This window comes from Micromys minutus (assembly GCF_963924665.1).
Source record: "Micromys minutus genome assembly, chromosome: 19".
Taxonomy (NCBI): domain Eukaryota; kingdom Metazoa; phylum Chordata; class Mammalia; order Rodentia; family Muridae; genus Micromys; species Micromys minutus.
In genome coordinates, this window is record NC_137954.1 from 10,963,521 (window position 1) to 10,983,718 (window position 20,198).

A 20,198-nucleotide genomic window follows, 5' to 3' on the forward strand; every position below is an offset into this window, starting at 1 on the left:
AAGCAGACCTAGATCCAGGTGGCCTTAATTGGAGATAAGTAGATAAGAATATTTTTAAGGGATTCAATAGGTCTTTTTAGCTCGTATAAAAGGGCAGCTTGTATCTTTGTCCGTTGTATGTAATCTTATCATGTAGAGAGTTTGTGGGTTGAGAACCTAATATACAAACCTACAGTGAAAACGAACTGGGCTTTGGAATAATGTTTGTGCTGGGCAGTAGTAGAAATAAACATGCCGGGTGGTGGTATCCACCCAGGACAGAAGCAGCAGGGTGGGTGGAGTGAACCACCTGGGACGGGAACCGTGTGGAAAGGCCTGTGTGGACCTAGTGACAAAGTCCTTGCGTTCGCCTCCACACCAAAGCAGCATTGGCGGAGTGAGACCGAGGGGGGGGAGGGCCGATGAAACGAGCAATCAATTTTTAAAATTTACTGCAACATAGACACAATTCACTTTAAAGATTGCTTTAGTGATTGAATACATAAGTCTTAGTTTAGTGTGGCTATTGTACTGACATTTCACTGTAAGCCAAAAATTTGTAAATTATTTCCTTAACCATATCTGAGTCATAAAACTGTATACTCAAGAAGTGGGATTCTGCTGTGACATATTAAAGACTGAGCGGAGGCGTTCGTTGTTGACATGTAGACACACACACACACTCACACACACTCACACATGTACTTACACACACACAGTCACACACACAGTCACACACACACACTCACACAACTCATACACACACTCACACACACTCACACACACTCACTCACACTCACTCACACACACTCACACACACTCATACACACTCACACACACTCACACACTCACATACACACTCACATACACACTCATACACACTCACACACACACACTCACATACACTCACACACACACTCATTCACACACACACACACACACACACACACACACACACACACATAGAAACCCAGTAGTTGATTGTAACTTTGGTACGGGACTCACCTGATGCCTGGGTTTGGACTCTGTAGTTTCTACTTTGCAAACTGGTATGGTGTACTCTCTTTGTTCAAAGGCCACCTTGTAAAAGAGGAAGTTTTAGTTTCAGACAACGTGGACACAAAAGTGTTTTCCAAGATCATTTTACCCTCAGTAGTCCCTAAAGGTATAAAAGCTGTTTAAAGTTAAATAACAATTCTGTCTCATACTTAGTTTGCTTTCGAGATTGTCACATTTCTAGTGACCTTCTTCACGTGGCTTAAGTTTAGTCCGTATGCTGTAGCTGCTCCCATTTGGAGAATCACTTTTCACCTCAGCCTTTGTTCTTTCAATCCGAGAGTGTTTGTGTGGTTGTGGTGAGTTTTCTCAGACAGCAAAGGCACTCAGATACTGTTTTCTTTTCCGGTCATTCGGCCTGCACCTTTCACTTAGCGCTAAGGCAGTTTGCCTTTAACTGTTGTGAAAATGTGTGTGCTAACTCGAGCTGGGGTGGTGATTGTTTACAGAGTGCCTGACTTGTTAAATAGGTTAGACTGGTGCTCACAATGGCACAAGTGGTCTGACCCACCGAGCCGTTTCTCTGGCTCCCTCCGAGTCGTTCTTACTGAATTGTTATGAACCTACTATTTTGTCATTCACTAGCTTAATTTTTCCCCAAGCTTTAAGCAGCTACTGTAAACAAGGCACACTCTCCTAAGTCCTAACAGTGGGACATCACTTAAGCAGTGAGCAAGTTGATCATGCAATAGGCACATTTGGCTTTGAAGACATCAGTGAATTTTATGGTGCTGGCTTTCAAACGATATACTTCATTAGAAATGAGAAATGTTCTAAAGTTCAGTCATGCCTCCATGTCTCCATGCTGGCTCTCATGCAAAGGCATTCTTTCTTCACTGGGTAGGAAAACAACTACCGCTAACTACTGGTATGAAAGGAGAAGGCTTTTAGACATTCTTTTTTTTTTTTTGGTTGGGAGCCAAGCCTTTAATGGACAGCAAACATGTGAAAACTGGTCACTCTCATTAATAACCAAAAATGAAATGTAAGCATTGGTGGAATGTTATGGTTAGTCACCAAATGAAGAAAAACTAAAATGGGGAGGATGCTGATGGGTAGCTGACTATGTGAGCATGTTACACGGGGGCCATGGAGCTGTTGTCCTATTGATAAGACTTGTACCTGGTTTAAATGTTAGCCTGGCATTAACTATTCTCACATTCTCTGATACACTGTTCCTACCTCTTACCTTGTGCTCTGTGCTCGTGCAGGGGATAAAAGGGTGCTTACCATCCAACAAATGCCTAAAATGTTTCAAGTCTGTTGAAGTTTCTTTAAACAGGTGATGGCTTACAGCATCAGTTAATCAAACTTTTATGACCATGAAAACAGAGGACTGTGGATCTGAGCCTAGGTATTTCTGCCAAGCTCCTGGTGGTTAGTTGCACAAAACCTGCACAACATGCAACCTATTGACATCCCTGGCTAGAGCTAAGATGGAGGACTCCGTAAGAGAACCTTGTCCCTGACAACCTGTCAATGACTGCAGTGTGGCCTTTGCCATGGGTACCACGGGCAGTTGTATCTTTCAAGCTATCAGAGGGTTTCAAGATTCTTAAATGTAAATGATATATCAGGAGGAGTTCACCAGCTATAAAACTGAGGTCCACAGTTAATGGAGTGGTTTTAGTTTCCGAAGAGAATTGTTTCCCCATGGAGAAAAGAGGATCACTGGGCTTCCATCTCTAGTAGTACCTTAGCGGGAGACATAATACGGCAAGAGAAGGACGGGGGCCATGGACCTGTTGTCCTATTGATAAGACTTGTACCTGCAGTTCCCCACAGCCTTCCCACTCACAGTCCAGCCTGTCACGGTCCTTACCTTTCGGAGACTGCAGACAGGGTCAGTAGGACGCCTTTCCCAAGTTTTCCTTAGCTCTGTGGACTGAGAGAGGTTTCAGAAGATCAAGTTACAATCTGTTTAAGGCTACAGGGGACAACCGTGGCTCTGCAAGCCATGGAGAGACATTAGCAACTCTTTCTACTTAGAAGGGGGGATGAGGAGGAGGAGATGTGTGCATATCTGCTCGTACTTAGATGGCATTTGTGATCAAAACGTAAGCCTACGGCATTTAAAGAACGGTTAAGCTCGAAGATGAAAAGCCGAAGGGTTAATAAGAATGACACGTGACCATAATTTTCTCGGTGACTTTCTGCCTGCTTTGTTGTTGTTACTTGTTTTTGAGTGTGTGTGGATATTCAGAGATAAGAAGCTCCTGGAACTTCACTTTTAAAATTGCAGAGTTCTTCTTTTCATACTGAAATACTGCATGTGATGCTTGTTTATTCTAGCCCCTCATATCACTTTATGTGCATTATATGAGCATTACACAATCAGCAGGAGTCACTGACAGTATAAGACTGTGGATGGAAACATATGCCTAAATATGCCTTTGCTTTGAAAGTAAAATACACTATGTCTTCATTTTGAAGATGCTGAATATAAAACTCTCTTACTTAAAAAAAATATTGGACCGATCAATGTCTGTTATGGAGACAAGGAGACGCCTAGGAGGCTCCACTCCAGAGGAGGCAGGCAGTTAATTGTCTCTGGGAATGAGGCATTTTCTTCAACAGTATAGTGACTGGTAAGGTGCCTACACTCCTGTGATAGCCTCTCACTGGTTCCGTCAAGAACTGCAGTGAAATTCCTGGGCCACCAAAAACTCTCTCGGCAGACAGGAACGCAGAAGGGGGGCTAGTGGGGCAGAGAAAGGGGTCAGGCGGAGGAGGACACAGGGTGACAGAGTGGGGATGGTCAGAGCACCTTACAGATGTAAATAGGAATAGAGTGAAACCCACCTCTGTGCATACTTAATATACGCTAATGAGTATTCTTTATTCTAAGGTGGCTTTGTTTATACCATACTAACCTACACTACACCGAACCAGTTTCTCTTGTCATTACCAAATACTCTCTCTCTTGAGCAAACTTAAACCCCCATTCCTACCAACCTTTCGTGCATCCTGACTATTGGAGAAGGCTTTAGGACCAGTAATGCCAGTGTTTAAATGGAAGCTAGTTGAGCCGTATTGTCAACGTTTTAATTTATGAAGCGCTCAAAAACCATGAAGGTGTTATTGAAAAGTGGCCACCTGGGTGAGCTGGGCGTGGAAAGGGGTTCGGTCAGTCCTTCCCACTTCAGATTTGTACTCCAGGCGTTGGTCTCAAAATACAACATTTCTTTAACACACCGTCCACCTTGGTTCATTAAAAACTCCTTTTTCAACTTCAAGTTATTCCAAAGCTTATTTTCCCATAGAATTCTGAGGATTTTGTAACTTGCTTATGAAGGTTAGCTGTTTAGGAATTTGTTCTAGAACTCTGAAATGTCTTCAATTTATACATCTGTTGCCCTGGTGATAGATTCTTTCAGGCTTCTAACCCTGCAGTGTGGCCTTTGCCATGGGCACCATGAGCAAGTGCGTACATCAAGCCATCATTTGCATTCCTCTTGGTTTATTTTAGTTGTGTGTGTGTGTGTGTGTGTGTGTGTGTGTGTGTGTGTGTAATTATCATCCTTAAGAAAGACATTGAAGGTAAGTTTTCTTTTCTGTAACAAAGACTGAAGAATGTTATAAAAATGGAATTATAGACTTTATGATGTTTGGTAGTAGTCTATTTTTCTTAGCATAATTCTCAAAAAAAAATCAAAAAGGTTACCTTATTGTGTCAACAATCTGTCCCTTTTCCTGACTACTGTCCTATGATTTGTTTATGGATTGGTGACATCTTTGTTCCCAACTTCCAGTGATAAATAAGGCTGTCAAGAACAAGGCTTTCCAGGCTCTTCTTCATAATATATAAAACTTAATTTCTCTACGACAGGTACCAAAGACTTCAAAGAAACTATCAACCTGTTTTAGGAATGATTTCATTGTGTTTTAAATTTTAGATGCGACTTGTCTGTGATTCGTTTTAATTTCTGCTGTGAGTACCCAGTTGCAACAAACACAGTTGTTGGGAAGGTATTGTCACTAGACTAAATGTGCCTGTGGGACTGTTGTTGGCATGTCTTTTTCTAAACATATATATATATATATATATATATATATATATATATATATATATATATATATTGCTTTTTGAGAGTTTGCTCTCGGGTTTTTATGTGCCCCGTGTGTATGATTAGTGCTTACAGAGATCAGAAGGAGGCATCTGATAACTTCTTCTGGAGTAGACAACTCTGTGGGTGCTGGGAATTGAACCCAGGACCTCTGTAAGATCAGCCAGTGCTCTTAACCTCTACAGCATCTCTCCAGCCCCAGTCGTATGTTTATTATATACCTCCCGCTGCTCAATGTGCCTGTTGCTCCTCCAAAATCACACTCTCTCAATTCTCTATTCAAAGTAGTTACTCCTACGTCATTTCTTGTAACTTTTATTTAAAAATCTTCTGGGGTCTGTGTCTTTCTACATACGTATATTTTTGGAGTGATGTTTTCTTTACAAATTTACAGTTTAGACAGAATCTACATGAACTCTTTGGAGTGGCTTGGGGAGAGCTGACAACTTGACTGTTGACATTTTCAGCCAGGAGGCCAGTGGGCTTGGTTTATTTAGGTGTTTGGTGTCCTTCACTGTCACTAGTCATTTTTACTATATTTTGAACATGTTTTGTTACATTTATAACTATTTTATACTGTTGTCACATTACTGTTTCTCAGGATGTTTGTTGCTAACATATAGAAATACTGCTGATTTTCTTCACAACTGAAAAAAAAAAAAACTCTATAGACTGTGTCATCTGAAAAGTTGTCTTTTCAGTTGTCTACTCCTCTCCATTCTGTGTGACGTTTGTGTCCTTGTTTCTGATCTTTGAGCGTAAATGGTCTTTCACCATTTGGCATAATATAGTGTGCGAGCTTTTGTAGAAGGTTTCCTTTTATTACAATTTTGTTCAGAGTTTTATAGAATGGCTGGGGGGTTGACATTTCTGGAAAGCCTTTTGCCCTGTTCATCACTCTGAATGAGTTCATTTCTATAATCTGTTGACACACGTTTCTTTAACACCCATAAGACTATCCAGCCAGTCTACTTTATTGTGGTTGAGGAAGGGGTCTGTGTTCATTCTGTGCTATGACATTGACTTCTACAGTTATTAAACATGCCTTTTTGGTCAGTAACTAACCACATACATGGTAGTCATCTCAAGACTGCATATCCTAATGATGCCATAGTTTTTATAATTATACTCTGTGGTTCTTTTTAACAATAGAATCACATTCTCCAGAATGTACATCCATCATTAACTGAATCTGTAACTTCTCAAGGTGGGCAGGCAGGTGGTGGTTAACCACATACACTCTAGGACCAAATCCCAATCTCCCTGTGCAGTTTGTCTAAAGTCAGCTTCAGTGTCCTCACCTGCAACTAAAAACATTCCTCCTTTGTGATCATTAAAATAAAATAGCTCATTAACAGCTTAGTATAATCTCATTATAATATAATCTCATTTCTGGGGCCAGCTACACAGTGGGTATTCCCATATGTGCTTTATGAACTGTATCAACTCAATCACAGCTAATAGTGAGAAGGCTGCTGCCTGAATCCATGTCTTCGAATTGGAATCCTAGGCTCCTGGAACAACATGGTGCCATATAGAAACCACGCCCTTCCACGCAGATTATAGAGTCAGGTGCAATTTTTGTGTTATTTTAGATGCATGAGTTGGTATGTAGATATGAACACCAAAACATTAAAAATTCCCTGGACATTAATGGCTTATCGGAACAAATGGTCTGAATATTAGAGTCAGTAATGCCCTGGAGAACTGAGGACTGCAGATTTTACAGTGATTGCCACATTCTGTTGCAAGGGATCCAACAAATTCTCACATCCAACCTACTCTCTATGAAAGGGAATTGGTGAGAAATGCCTGTGCCTTGGATTCATTATTAGTCATTAAATCCTATAGGAAAAAGTATTAATGTCTCCTGAGGGCTTAGGGCTTGGGTGCATTCCCCTGTGAGTATGGTTCTCCCCGTCTGAATGTAAAATCTGAGGTAGACAAAAAGTTTCTTTCTCATTGCCTTTCATCTAGATGGTTTTTTCTTACTTAATCTTTATTTCAAGCCACACAATTCCTGTTCTATTTCTGAATCACTTGTTGCTGTCAGCTTGACATGTGTATAACCAACAGAAATCCAATTAGTGAACGTTAACTGTAAATGGGTAATTAGGATAAGAAAATTAATGCAGGGTATTTGATCACACAGCGAACTCCAAGACTGTGTTATTTACTTTAAAAAAATGTTTCTAGTTTGGTATGGCTCAACCCTTAGTACACACCTTTAATCCCAAACAATGAAGGTAAGGTTAGTTTGTAGAAGGAAGCAGCCATGTTTGAAAGTGATGGCTAATTGAGTGGCAAAGAGACAAATCAGAAAGATCTGATAAAATAAGATATTCCCAACTCTCATGAGAAGAGAGAAGGGAAGCTACTTAAGAGAGCAGCAGAGGCAGGGGGATGTTTTACCAGGACAGTTGTACAGAGACAGGTTGCAGAGGGAGAACAAGGCAGACACAGGTGAAGAGAAGACAGAATGAGGATCCAGAGATTAGAACGGACTGTCAGAGTTAGGCCGAGCAGAGCAAAAATTCAGAATCTGAAAGAGAAGCTAGATCGAATTACTCAACTTGAAGAGGAGTTTGAGCCAGAACAGCTGAGTTGACCAGCAAGGCAGAGTTCAGGCAGAACAAGAGAGAGTGGGTCTCATTCAGAAGTGAGTCTCAGAGGCTGAAAACATTCTGGTCTAGATAAGATTGTGTGAAGGCCATATGTTTCCAGGATCAGGCCTCGGTTAGTAGCCAGAGGCAGTAAGACGTTGAAGATGACAATCATTCAGGAGGACAAAAGGTACTATTATAGAAAATTGCCTTTTAAAAATGTTTTAGATGTATTTTATTTATGCCTACATGTATGCATATGTCCCACATTCCTACCTTGTGTTCAGAGAGATCAGATGTTGTCAAATCCCCTGGAACTGGAGTTACAGAGACAGTAAGCACCATGTGGGAACCTAACTCTGATCCCCTGCGAGAGCAGGCAATGTTCTTAACTGCTAAGCCGGTTCTCAAGCTCTGAAAATGGCCTTTTAAAATGATGTTCATATCACAAGAAATTGACCTGTACCTGTGCTTCCTAGTCTTTGTTTTCCAAGCTATGTGGCTTACTTATAAAAATAACAATGAATTGAACTGTAGGGCTTGCTAAAGTTAGTGAGGCATTTATATTGCTCTATGAAATTATAAATGTAACGCTAAAATTGGCAACAAATGCGTGCACGCATATTGTGGAATGGCAATAGATAATGACTAAATAACAGAAACGACAACGGTTAAGAATGGATCTATCTGTCTACTTACAGGCCGCCCTTTCTTATTTGTGTTTACTTCTTCTAAGGGTCTGTCAGGTATTGCCAACACATCTGAAAAAGAGTGAAACAAAAAAGTCATATGAAGTGCTTGGCACTTGTAACATTGGAGAAGAGAGGTTGGCTTTATAAATACATCCCCTGGCCAGGAGTGGCTGAAAGTACAGGCCTTGGCCTCCACAAGTTTGTCCAGCTGACCGTTCAGTTGGGTGAGTGTGCTTTCCCCTCTGGCCTTGCTTTCCTGACATAGCAGGTGGTTAAGACCTTGTCTGGAGGAGGGTTTTGTGATGTAATGTCTAAAGCATCTGGCACTGTGCCTGATGGCTTAAGAAGCATGAAAGTAATGGCTGTGCCTCACTAGTGCCCTCTTCACCTGATCCCCGGACACGTCCAGACCCTTGGGTCTCCACCGGTTACCTCTGGCATCTTCACTGCTGCTGTTGGAATGTGTGTGGAAACAGGAGTTTCTGTCACCACCGTGATCTGTACATCCATCCCATGTACACAAAAGATTATAGTAGGTTATAGCAGATGCTTATGTTAAGTGTTTCCACTTTTGACTCTGGCTCCTGATGGCAGCTCGAAAATATTAATTAAAACTTAATTGAGAATGTCATCGTTATGGGCCTACCTTCTGTTGGGAAGGGGCTGCTACGTACTGGCTGTGTGACTCAAGGCTGTGCTCCATGGCTTGCTTGGGAGGTAGGTTTTCACATACCTTTGGAGCTGGGTCCCTGTCTCTGACAGACACTTGGGTCATTCTCCATTGTTATTTCGTAATCCATACCCGATTCTAGGCAGATAATGTGTATTCTAGGTACTTATCATGATTGGTAATATTTTCTTAATAATTCAGTGTGTGATGCTAGAGAATCATCTTCTGCAGAAGCATAGAAAACTGTGGGAGTACAATGAGCTTGAATTTCAGTGAATTACTCTGCTGCCCGACGGTTCGTGCACCAATACCAGGACTCAGAAGGACCCAGTGAAAGGTGCTCAGCTGTAACTGGACTAGCCTGGCATAGTGGAGCATGCCTTTAATCCCAGCACTCAAGAGGCAGAGGAAGGTAGAACTTAGTGCGTTCAAGGTCGGCTTGTCTACATACTGAGTACCAGGATAGCCAGGGCTATGTTGAAAGACCGTCTCAAAAAAAAAAAAAAAAAAAAAAAAAAAAAAAAAAAAAAGAAAAGAAAAGAAAGAAAGAAACTGGGCTAGCTCCATGCTTCTAATTTACCTGCTGGTGGTAGTAATGGAAGGAAATCGACAGGGCTTCCCTGTGAACTTTACTAAATGAACTCTTTAATACACTATATTTTATGTAATGTAAATATGCCATGTATATTTGTATATAATTTACTCTACTAATTATAGAAGAATAGTATGCACAAAAATTGAAATATAAGGCAAGCTATAGCAAAACCACTTTTTTGGTTGTTTTTGAGACAGGGTTTTCTATTTATGGGGCCTTGGCTGTCCTGGAACTTGCTGTGTTGACCATGCTGGCTCGGAACTCACTATGTAGACCGGAGTGGCCTGGAAATTAAAGAGATCTTCATCCCTCTGCCTCTTGACTACTGGGAGTAAAGCTGTGTAAACCATTATGCCTGGGATAGCCACTTTTTTTTTTTATTTAAAAAAATTTTTGAGACAAACTCTTAAGTAGGCCAAGGCTGGCCTCCAGTTGGTTTCATAGCTGATGATGGTCTGAAACTGATCTTCCTGCTTCACACCCAGCTATTAAAACCACTATTAGTACATAAATTAGAAATCCTACTTAAGCGGGGTATTGCTGTTGTTTGGAGATGAGTTTTCATGTAGCCCAGGTAGGCCTTGAACTTGCACTATAGCAAAGCTGTCCTTGAACCCGCGATCTCGGCCTCACCTGTGCTGAGTATGAGTGCGTGCCAGCACACCTGTTTTATGCTGTGCAGACGCCTGAACTCAGGGTTTCCTGCATGCGCAGCAAGCCTTCTACCAACTGGTCACATCCCTAGCCTCAGTGACCTAACCTGTAACACGGAAGTGTTAGCTTCCCGGGGTTTATCGGGTAAGACAGGTGTGTGCGGTGTTCACAGAACAGTGGTTGTAGCACACAGCTCCGTGCTTTGATTGTCTGAGGCAGAATCTCACTGGCTAGCCTGAAACTCACTGTCTAGCTAAGCTTGGACTCATACTTCTCTTAATTTTGCCACCAAACTATGATTACAGGCTTATGTCTCCACCTCTATCCCACTGGTTCATTTTAAAAATGGGAGAATTAGAGGGATGAGAATGTCGCTCAGTGATTGAGTACTGGATTAGCCCTGGGCTTGCTCCCCAGATACATGGGAATTTGAAGACCTTACAAAATGATCAATTAGGATCACAGGCACAGTGGCAAAGCTGAGGTAGAAGCTCGTTTATAACCTCACTGTATACAAAAGAATGACTTCCTGTTCTAACACAGTTGAAAATAATAGAATGTGAGGTTTGCTTTCTCCGGTTTACCTCAAAAGTTCTTCTATGGTTAGGAGAGTCCGACATAGAGGGTTTGCCGTATCCCTCAGCTCTGTGCCACTAGAACAGAATACCCCAGGCTGGAAAGTTACAGGAAACAGAAATGCATTTCTTAGTTTTAGAAGCTGAGATCCAAGATGGAAGGGCCAGGGCCTGGTGAAGTCTCTTCAGGGCAAGGTGGATATGGAGAGAGGCAAAGGGGGCCAACGTCCTGAACAACACACTCCAGGAGTGACAGCATTAAGTCACTCACCCTTTTCTCATGACAGAATCCCCTCTCGCTGGGACCCATCTCCCAGCATGTCTGTCTTGTTAACAATGTTTCCAACACATGCTTCCTGTGAATATATTTATTCTATCCATTGGCCCTAAAGTCTTAACTTCCTTTGGCCAGCAACCCAAAAATCTAAAGTCCAAGGTATTGTCTAAATCAGACTTGGGTGAGACTTAAGATGTAATTTATTCTGTGGCAGATTTCCTTTCAGCTATAAGCTTGTGAAACAAGTCACCTGCTTCTAGAATAAGATGTCTTATTAATTCTGAATGATTTTTCAGTTGTTTTCTAGAATTAACAGCACTTTAATTGTACTGTAATTGGGCTGGTGGTCCTAGGTACAGAGTGAGCAAGCCACTTGGAGCATCCCAGCTGCCAGCCCTCCTCCGGCATCTGCTCCGGTTCCTGCCCTGACTTCCTGGGATGGTGAGGTACAAACTGTAACATGAATTAATCCTTCCCATGTTTCCTATGGTTCATGGGGTGTCAGCACAGCAATAGAAACCCTAACTTCGACAATTTGTTAATCACATTTTTGATTTGATTCTGTTCTCCATAAGCCCTTGAAAGGCTATTCTTTGCAGCCTACAAATGTATAAAGAAATACAATTACTTTTTCATCTTCTGCCTGTAGCAAACACGACAGTTATATTGTTGCTTTATCTTCATTTTGATTAGTTACTGTTTGCTCTTCTGAAGGAATATGTAGTCACTGTACAACTCTGACTGCCCAGGTTGTTAGAAGATGCCAGGAACATGTGTTAGCTACCTTGATTCATTGGGAATTTCCTGTTTCCTTCAACGTGACATTATTTATCTTACTGGATTATTTGTTAAATATTGTTATTTTGATACCACTGAGAAAAGAATCTTTTCAGAGTAAGAAAATGTGTTCATGGGAAGATCTATCCAGTAGACATACACTTTGGAAACAGACAAATGTAATAAGTTATTTCCTAGTTACATTAGAATATATGTTGAATGAAAACCATCTTGAGACTCCCACTTTTAAACTCATTCATATTTTGTTCTCCTACTGTTACTGGGAGACTTTTTTTTATTATAAGGAGAAAGTAGTACAATTTATATCTTGAAGGAAATTATGTCAATCATTATTTTGTGAGAGATAGTGTTCCAAACTTTAATGGCCCAATATTTGAAGACTATATTAATTTATAAATAATAGCTTACCTGAAAAATGTGGAGATTTTTCCATTTTACGCTTATTCTAAAATAAAAATGAACAGAGAATGTGGATAGAAAAACAATTAAATATTAATATAATTTTAAAAGCAGCATTATTGGTGATAAAAATGAAATTGTTAGCATTTGGTTTTATATGATATTGACATAATTTAAACAGTGCAACTAGGAGTTGTAATATACATGCGGGGCTGAAACATTGTGTAAACAGGCTGCTAAGAAGCAAATGCCTAGCATTAAAAGAAAATAAATATTACATTTATTAGTACTTAATTTTATTTTTCCAAGCCTCAGGAAACAAAAAATACGAATTCAAAGAATAAATAGAGACAAACTAAATAGAAAATAAAAGGTATATCAGATTCTTAAAAAATTAATCCCTTCATTAAAATGAAACAGTCAAACTCTGATATAGCAACTATTTTAAAGTTCTAGAATATCACCCAAAACTTACAGTAAATAAAGAATTGCTTAGACAGGGAGGAAGTGTTTTTTAAAGACAAGTTTGGTATTTCAGAACTTCTTGACTACAAAACTAACTCAAAATAGGAACAGTCTTTGCAAAATTACTTCAGTGAGTTAATAAACATATCCTTCAGTAGTCAACAACAGCAACCCTTGAAGAAGGAGAATTTGTTCCTACAGTTAACATATTATCTTTAAATGATCCAATTTTTAACAAAAAGTTACAAACTATGTATGAAATATGGCCCACTCAAAAAAAAATGAGTAAATAGATAAAAAATAAATTACAAAACAATGCAAAATATAACCTACAAGAAAAAATAAAAACCACCTCTGTGGAAGCCCAGGTTTTGAACTTAGTAGACATTCGGTTTAGAGAAACTTTTCTGAATATGCCCAGAAGTCTAAAAAGAGCCAGAAAGCACAGCAGAGACACTGCCGCCTTCCCAGTAATACCTGGTGGCTAGAGACCCTTTAGTCTTCTCAGAAAGGAAATATTCACCAGGATTATGCTATTCTAGTCTTATTTTCCTAGTTCACTGAGTTCTCTCTCGACACTTCTTATGCCTTCATTGCATAGGCTTTTCCACTCATTCACACTTGGCTTTGCCTTTTACCCCACCTCATTCCCTTTAAAATTAAAAAAAGAAAACAAACATTTTAAAGTGTATGTATGTTTTGCCTACATGTGCACTGCGTTCAGGCATTTCCCACAGAGGCCAGAAGAAGGCATTAGATTCCCTGGAACTTTGAGTTCCAAAAGGTTCTGAGCTAGTGTAGGGCTGGGAATTAAACCTGGGTCTTCTAGAAGGGCATCAAGTATTCTTACCTCCTGAGGCATCTCTCCTGCACGTCATTCTCTTTTTATTTCTTAGTTATAAAAAAAACGTCAACTTTAACAGTCTTTAGAGTCCTGGTTTATCCTATTAGCATTCATCCACATGCACACCTCTGGGAGGGTGTGATTACCCAGCACACCATTGGGAGGGTGTGAGTATCCAGTTGCTTTTTTACCGAAGCCCACTGTTTTCCCTAGTACTGACTGATTTTTCTCTTCTACATGGGACAGGAAGTACCAGTCCATCTGAAGACCACACTAAGAAGATATAACACAGAGCAACAGCAAAAGCATAGGGGGAAACAGACAGACATCCATTGCAGCAGATGTACAAATTGCAGTGTAGGAAAACACACAGAAAGAAAGCACATAATATGCCAGTAGCTGCGACCATGACAGATGTTGAAATGCTGAACAAAGAATTTTTTTAAAAAGAATAAATTTTTTCAAAATGACCAATCACTTCAAAGGAGACTTAAACAGATGAAGCATTATCTATCACCCAAGGATGAGGACACCCCTGGTTTTGACAGCTTGGAACCCAAGACAGGTGGTGGAATAGCTTTGAACAACTTACCTGTTTGTCACTGCTGAAGAGCCCAAGATCTGAAGTTCCAGCATGTCCTTGATACCCACAGCTGCACCGTAAGGCATGGTTATTGATACTTAGAGACTTGAACATAAGGAGACAGCCTCTGTTTTTCCTAATCACCTTGCTGTAGTCACTCCCCTTATTCATGGTGTGCTTGGGAGGAGACACTTGCCGCTTAAAACATTAGTCATGCCAGCAACTATTATCTGGGGAGTCTTGGGAGGATCAGAGAGCCTGCCTAGCCCACAGCCAGCAAAGCTAAATGTGTGAGAAGAGGCCCCTGGTACACAAAGGAAATCTATCAAAGTGAAGACAGTTCTGGTGAACATCAGGTACTTGTCCTGTACGTATTCAACGATAGCATCAACTATAGAAAAGACATGACCAGAGTCCAGAAGTTCAGCTGAGACCCAGCCCACCGGCATGTGTATAATTGGCAATCTCCAGGTTTTGAGAACACAGAAAACTATTCAAATAACACATCCCTTTTTTCTTTGACCTTTTCTTGTCATTTGTTTGTGATTTTGAAACCTGTCTAATTGTATAGATTTGGCTGGCTTGGTTGTCACTATGTAGCCCAGGCTGTCCTGAGTCAGAACTCAGGAGAGATCTGTCTGCCTTTTCGCCAGATGCTAGCATTAAAGGTTGCACCGCCTTTCTTGGCCCTTCTGACTTTTTGAACCCTCTCTTTTCTTCTTTTACTTCATTTTTAAAAATTAGATATTCTGTATTTACATTTGAGATATTAACCCTCTTACTTCATTTTTAGCAGTATTTTACTTGCAGTTTTTTTTTTTTTAGTTTTTTTTCTTGCCTAGTATCTTCTCCCTCACTCTACATTTGTTTTTCATGTTATCTTACTGATTCTTTAACACCTGATATTATCCTGTCTTATAGTTTTCAAATTTATTGGAGAAACATTTTTCTTTTTAACACGTTGAGGCCTTTGCTGTCCCCTCCATGTTATTCTTCCCGATCTTTCCCCTTTCATCTTCCTTCTCTTTTTCCTCTCCTACCCCATCTCCTTCTTTCATCTCATTTAATGGTTCCACACTTACTGTGAATAATTTTGAACCTGACAGAGCCATCTGTAGTAGTTTGCCATTTTCAGTCCTGCGGTCACCAGTGCTGTGACAGCAGTGTCATGTCACATCAGCAACCCTAAGAGCTGGAACTCACCTGCGGACCTGGAGCACTAGAGCTAGCAAAGCTAATCTTCAAACCATGGGGAAGTTATGCACATTTCAAGACAAGCACAAAGGCAGGACCTGACCTCGAAGGTGACCCTGCAGAAGATATTTAAAGGAGCCCTGCATACAGGGGAAAGAAGAATAGCACAGAGAGAACAAACTCATCAGAGAAATGGAAGAAAGTAGAGCTAGGGAGGAGCCATGTCCAACATGGTGACCTTGGACATCGGGGAGAAAACAAAGAACAAGTAACTGAAACAAGGTGAGACTAAACAACCAACAACAAAATGACAGACATTAGGAAACACTTTTCAATGATGACCGTAAATGTAAACAACTTGAAGTCACCAATAAAGTCTCTGACTGTGGTTAAAAAACAAAAAAATAGTTGGATTCAACTATCTGCTGTTTCCAAGGAACACACCTCAGCAGTAACGACACAGATTAGGAACCAGGTAGTAGAAGGGGTTCTCCTCCTGTCCTCCAGTGTAATGCCCGTGTCCCATCCCCCGCCCTGCAGCAGAACACTTTCAAAGGGCTTGTCTTCCCACTCTGCTACCTTGATCCCCTGGGTCCTCCATTTCTGTCCTCCATTTTTACTCTGAGCCCAGTTAAACCTGTTTACATGTGCCCTCCCTCCTACCTCAGCTTCATTCACTGACGACTCCAACTCTTGTTTCAGACCCAGGGTCCCCTAGCCCTCTCATCGCTCTCTCTCCAGATCACTGTTTGCCTTACTACAACTTACTCGAAGGGTCCCACCACGCCTCCAACTTCCTGTGGCTCCTACCTCTATTTATGAACAAGAGCCCCTTAAATCTTCCCCTCAGCCTCCCTCAGCCCTTTCCTCTAGCCAGCTTTACTCTTCCCTGTCACCACTGACCCACAGAAGCACTCCCCACCAGGCAACCTATATCCTCTACACTTCCCTAAAGTCTAGAGAGGGCAACATAAACCAAAGAATGGAACATCCAACAAAGGCAAGATCAGATATTATAAAAAATCCAGAATCACAAAGATCCCAATCCCAGATGCCTAGATACCAGCACAGAAGTACAACCATTATCAGGCAAGACAAAACGCCTTTACCAAAACCCAGCAACCTCACTATAGTAGACCCTGAGAAGCACAATATTGTTGATGCACAAGTCACAGACTTTAAGATAACTATTAGGAATACGTTCAAGGACTTTTAAAGTATATGAATAAATCCCCTGATGAAGTCTGTGAAAACACAAAAAGTGCAATGGAATGATGAAGCGTTCCAGAAATGAAAACAGAAACAGAATCACTAAAACCCAAACTGGGATACAAACTGGATGAAAAGGTGGGGAAGTCAAATATAACCTTAGTGGTAACTCTCACCAGCTGTACAGACATGAAGAGAGAGCCTCAGGCAGTGAAGACAAGGTGGATACCTTAGTCAAAGAAAATTTAAAAACAAAACAAAAATACATGCATAAAACACCTAGGAAATGTGGGAGACTATGAAAAGACCAAATTTATGAATAATAAGAATAAAGGTCAAAGGCACTGAAAATATTTTCAACAAGACCAGAAGAAAAATTTCCTAACCTAAAGGAGGAAGTGCTTATCAAAGTACAGGAAGCATGTAGCCTGTAAATAGACTGGACCAGAAAGGAAGCTCTTCATGACATATAATAAACACTGAGTGCACCGAACAAAGAAAGAATATTGAAAACTGCAAAGGAAAAAGACCAAGTAACATTTAAAGGCAGAGCTACTAGACTAGCACTTGACTTGTCAGTGGAGACTCTAAAAGCCAAAAGGGTTTATGGATATGTTCTATAAACTCTAAGAGATCACAGATGGCAGCTCAGACTCCATCTCACCAAAACGATCACAATAGATGGAAAAAAAGAAAAACAACCACGACAAAACAGTTTAATCAGTATCTTTAAATCCAGCTCCTCAAAGGCACTGGAAGGAAACCTTCAATCTGCAGAGGTCTAGCCACACCCATGAAAACACAAGAATAAATACTTTCATGCTATCAAATCAGGAGAGAGGGGAAATCCATACCACAATAACAAAATAACAGGAACCAATATAAATGATTCATTGATAACTCTTAACATTAATGGTCTCAATTCCCTAATAAAAAGACACAGACTAACAGGTTAGATTAAAAAACAGGATCCATCGTTCTGCTATAGCCAAGAGCCACATGTTAACATTAAGGATCGCTATCACCTCTGAGCAAAAGGATGGAAGAATTTATTCCAAGCAATTGGACCAAAGAAGCAAGCAGGTGTAGCCACTTTAAAGTCTGAAAAAAAATAGACTTCAAATCAAAACTATCAAAAGGGGTATGAATGGGCACTACATTTTCATCAAGGGAAAAATTCACCAAGAAGATATTGCACATCTAAAAATTCATGCACCAAACACAAGAGCATCTGTGTTTATAAAAGAAACATTACTACATCTAAAATCACATATTGACCTTCAGACAATGATAGTGGATACTCCTGCAGGACATCCAGACAAAAACGAAACAGAAATGCTGGACTTAAATAATATCACAAATCAAATGGACCTACCTTCTCAGCAGCTCATGGAACTCCCTTCAAAAGTGACCCTATGTTTGGACACAGAGCAAGCCTCCACAGACACAAGGACACTGAGAGAACACGTTGCACCCACCATACATTAAAGTCAGATATCAACAAAAGCAACTTTATACATTTATGAAAACCGAACAACTCAGGACTGAATGAAGATGGGGTAAGACAGAAGTTAGGGAAATTGAAAATGTTTTAGAACTGAATGAAAATGAGAACAGAATGCACCAAAGCTATGGACACATTGTTCTAGGAGACACATTCACAGCACTAAGTGCCTACCTAAAAAGTTGGTGAGATCTCATGTTAACAACTCATATACAGCATGGTATTGGCATAAAAACAATTCCATTGATGAATGGAATTGGATTGAATTCCCAGACCTAAGTCCAAATCTCCAAGGACATCTGATCATTGATAAAGAAGCTAGAAATACACACTGGAAAGAAAACAGCATCAACTGGTGCTGGTCATACTGGATGCCCACATGTAGAAAAATATAAATAGATCCATACTTGTCATCCTGTGAGAAAAATTCAACTCTAAATGGCTCAGAGCTCAGCATAAGGCCAGAAAAGCTAAATCTGATTTTTTTTTTAAGTGGGGAGTGGTTTTGAACTCACTGGAACAGGAAATGTTCTGGAACAGGACACTTGCAGAACAGACACAAAGAGCATGAAGTAGGACGTACTGGAACAGAAATGCTTCCCTGTGGAAAAGAGAACCATTCGGGCAAAGTGGGCTACTGGACTGGAAAGAATCTTTAACAATTACACGTCTGATAGAAGGATGATATCTAAAATGCACCAAGAATTTTTTTTTTACAAGCCCTGGACATCAAGAAATCAACACAATGAAACATGGGTTCTCAAAAGATGAAACACAAATATAAGTAATATTTCAAGAATTGTTCCATATCCTTAACCATCAGGAAAATGCAAATCAAAGCCACTTTGATTTATCTTACGGCAGTCAGTTTGGCCAAGAAAGATCAATAAAACAAATGACTGCTCATGTTGGCAAGGATGTGGAATAAGGGTAACACCAAGCATTACCTCTTGGGTGTTCTCGCCTCAGGACTCTATCAGCATACCATAAAAGCCTGCATACCTGTGCACAACCATTGCAGCTGTCCTGTTACAGTAGTCAGGAAACGGGACCAGCCAAGATGCCCATCATTATGACATCAAGTGTAGCACATATGCACAGTGGAACCCTATCCATTCGCAAGCTAAAATGAACCCATGGCATTCGAAGGGAAGTAATAGGAACTGGAAATTGTTTCTGCTGGATCCAGTAAGACAGACTGAGACACATATCACATGTTTTCTCTCATACACAGAACCTAGACTAAGAATCATCCGCATATAAAAATGCAAAGTAAAAGGCAGAAACGAAATGTCATATATTCATATAGCTTTGTTTATATTTAATATTCAGGAAAGATTGGTCCTTAGAAACAACACAGATTGGTAATTTTCGGGGCCTTGGGGGATGAACACATGCATGGATAAAGCTGTTTTCTCTTGTTGAAAGAATTCCCAAAGAGGACTGAAGGACAGAGGCTTTCTTCTAGAAGCATGCCTGCAGACTGGGGTGAACTCTTGCGTTCCTGAGGGTAGACACCCACAAAAGTCTATCACTTGTGCTTTGAAAATCCATTTCCTGTGTGTGTTCTGAAAACAGATCCTCCAGGATTCCAATGGCTCTCTCTTCCCAGGTGAAATCTAGACCATCAGCGGAGTAACTGAAGCTCTCACAAGTGCAGCTGCATTCAAGTCAAAGAGGCAACATTGACCTTTGCTAGCTGCTCTAATTCCGCTAAGCTTCATCTCACGCCTAACTCCTTCTGGGACAAGGTAAGTAGCTGGTCTGTCATAAAAATTGAGCATGGATCCCTGGGCATCAAAGTCTGTTTTCTCTATGTCTCATGTTCCCTCTGTGATCACCTGCCCAGAACACTGTTCCATCGTGCTGACATCCAAGATGGCCTCTGTTTCCCATGCCTGCGCGTATTTTGTCGTAATAGAATTGCCTAAGCAGTGGCCATAACTTATAGTTAGTTTAACAGATATCTCCTGATGAGAGCATCCTTCATTTGGGGGACTAAGAACTTCAAAACTATAGAGTTTAGAGTCCTGG

At 40.6% G+C, this 20,198-nt stretch overlaps 1 protein-coding gene across 1 annotated transcript in view; it reads right to left on the reverse strand.

Moving 5' to 3' along the window:
* The window catches only part of C2CD6 (C2 calcium dependent domain containing 6), a gene marked incomplete at both ends in the record, with an annotated part of 90,343 nt that overhangs the window by 10,928 nt on the left and 59,217 nt on the right, over nt 1–20,198 (reverse strand). The window contains 4 exons of the mRNA XM_080932892.1: nt 985–1,059; nt 2,858–2,920; nt 8,405–8,466; nt 12,375–12,411. Coding sequence (XP_080789018.1) covers nt 985–1,059; nt 2,858–2,920; nt 8,405–8,466; nt 12,375–12,411 — 237 coding nt within the window. The remainder of the gene's footprint in view (nt 1–984; nt 1,060–2,857; nt 2,921–8,404; nt 8,467–12,374; nt 12,412–20,198) is intronic.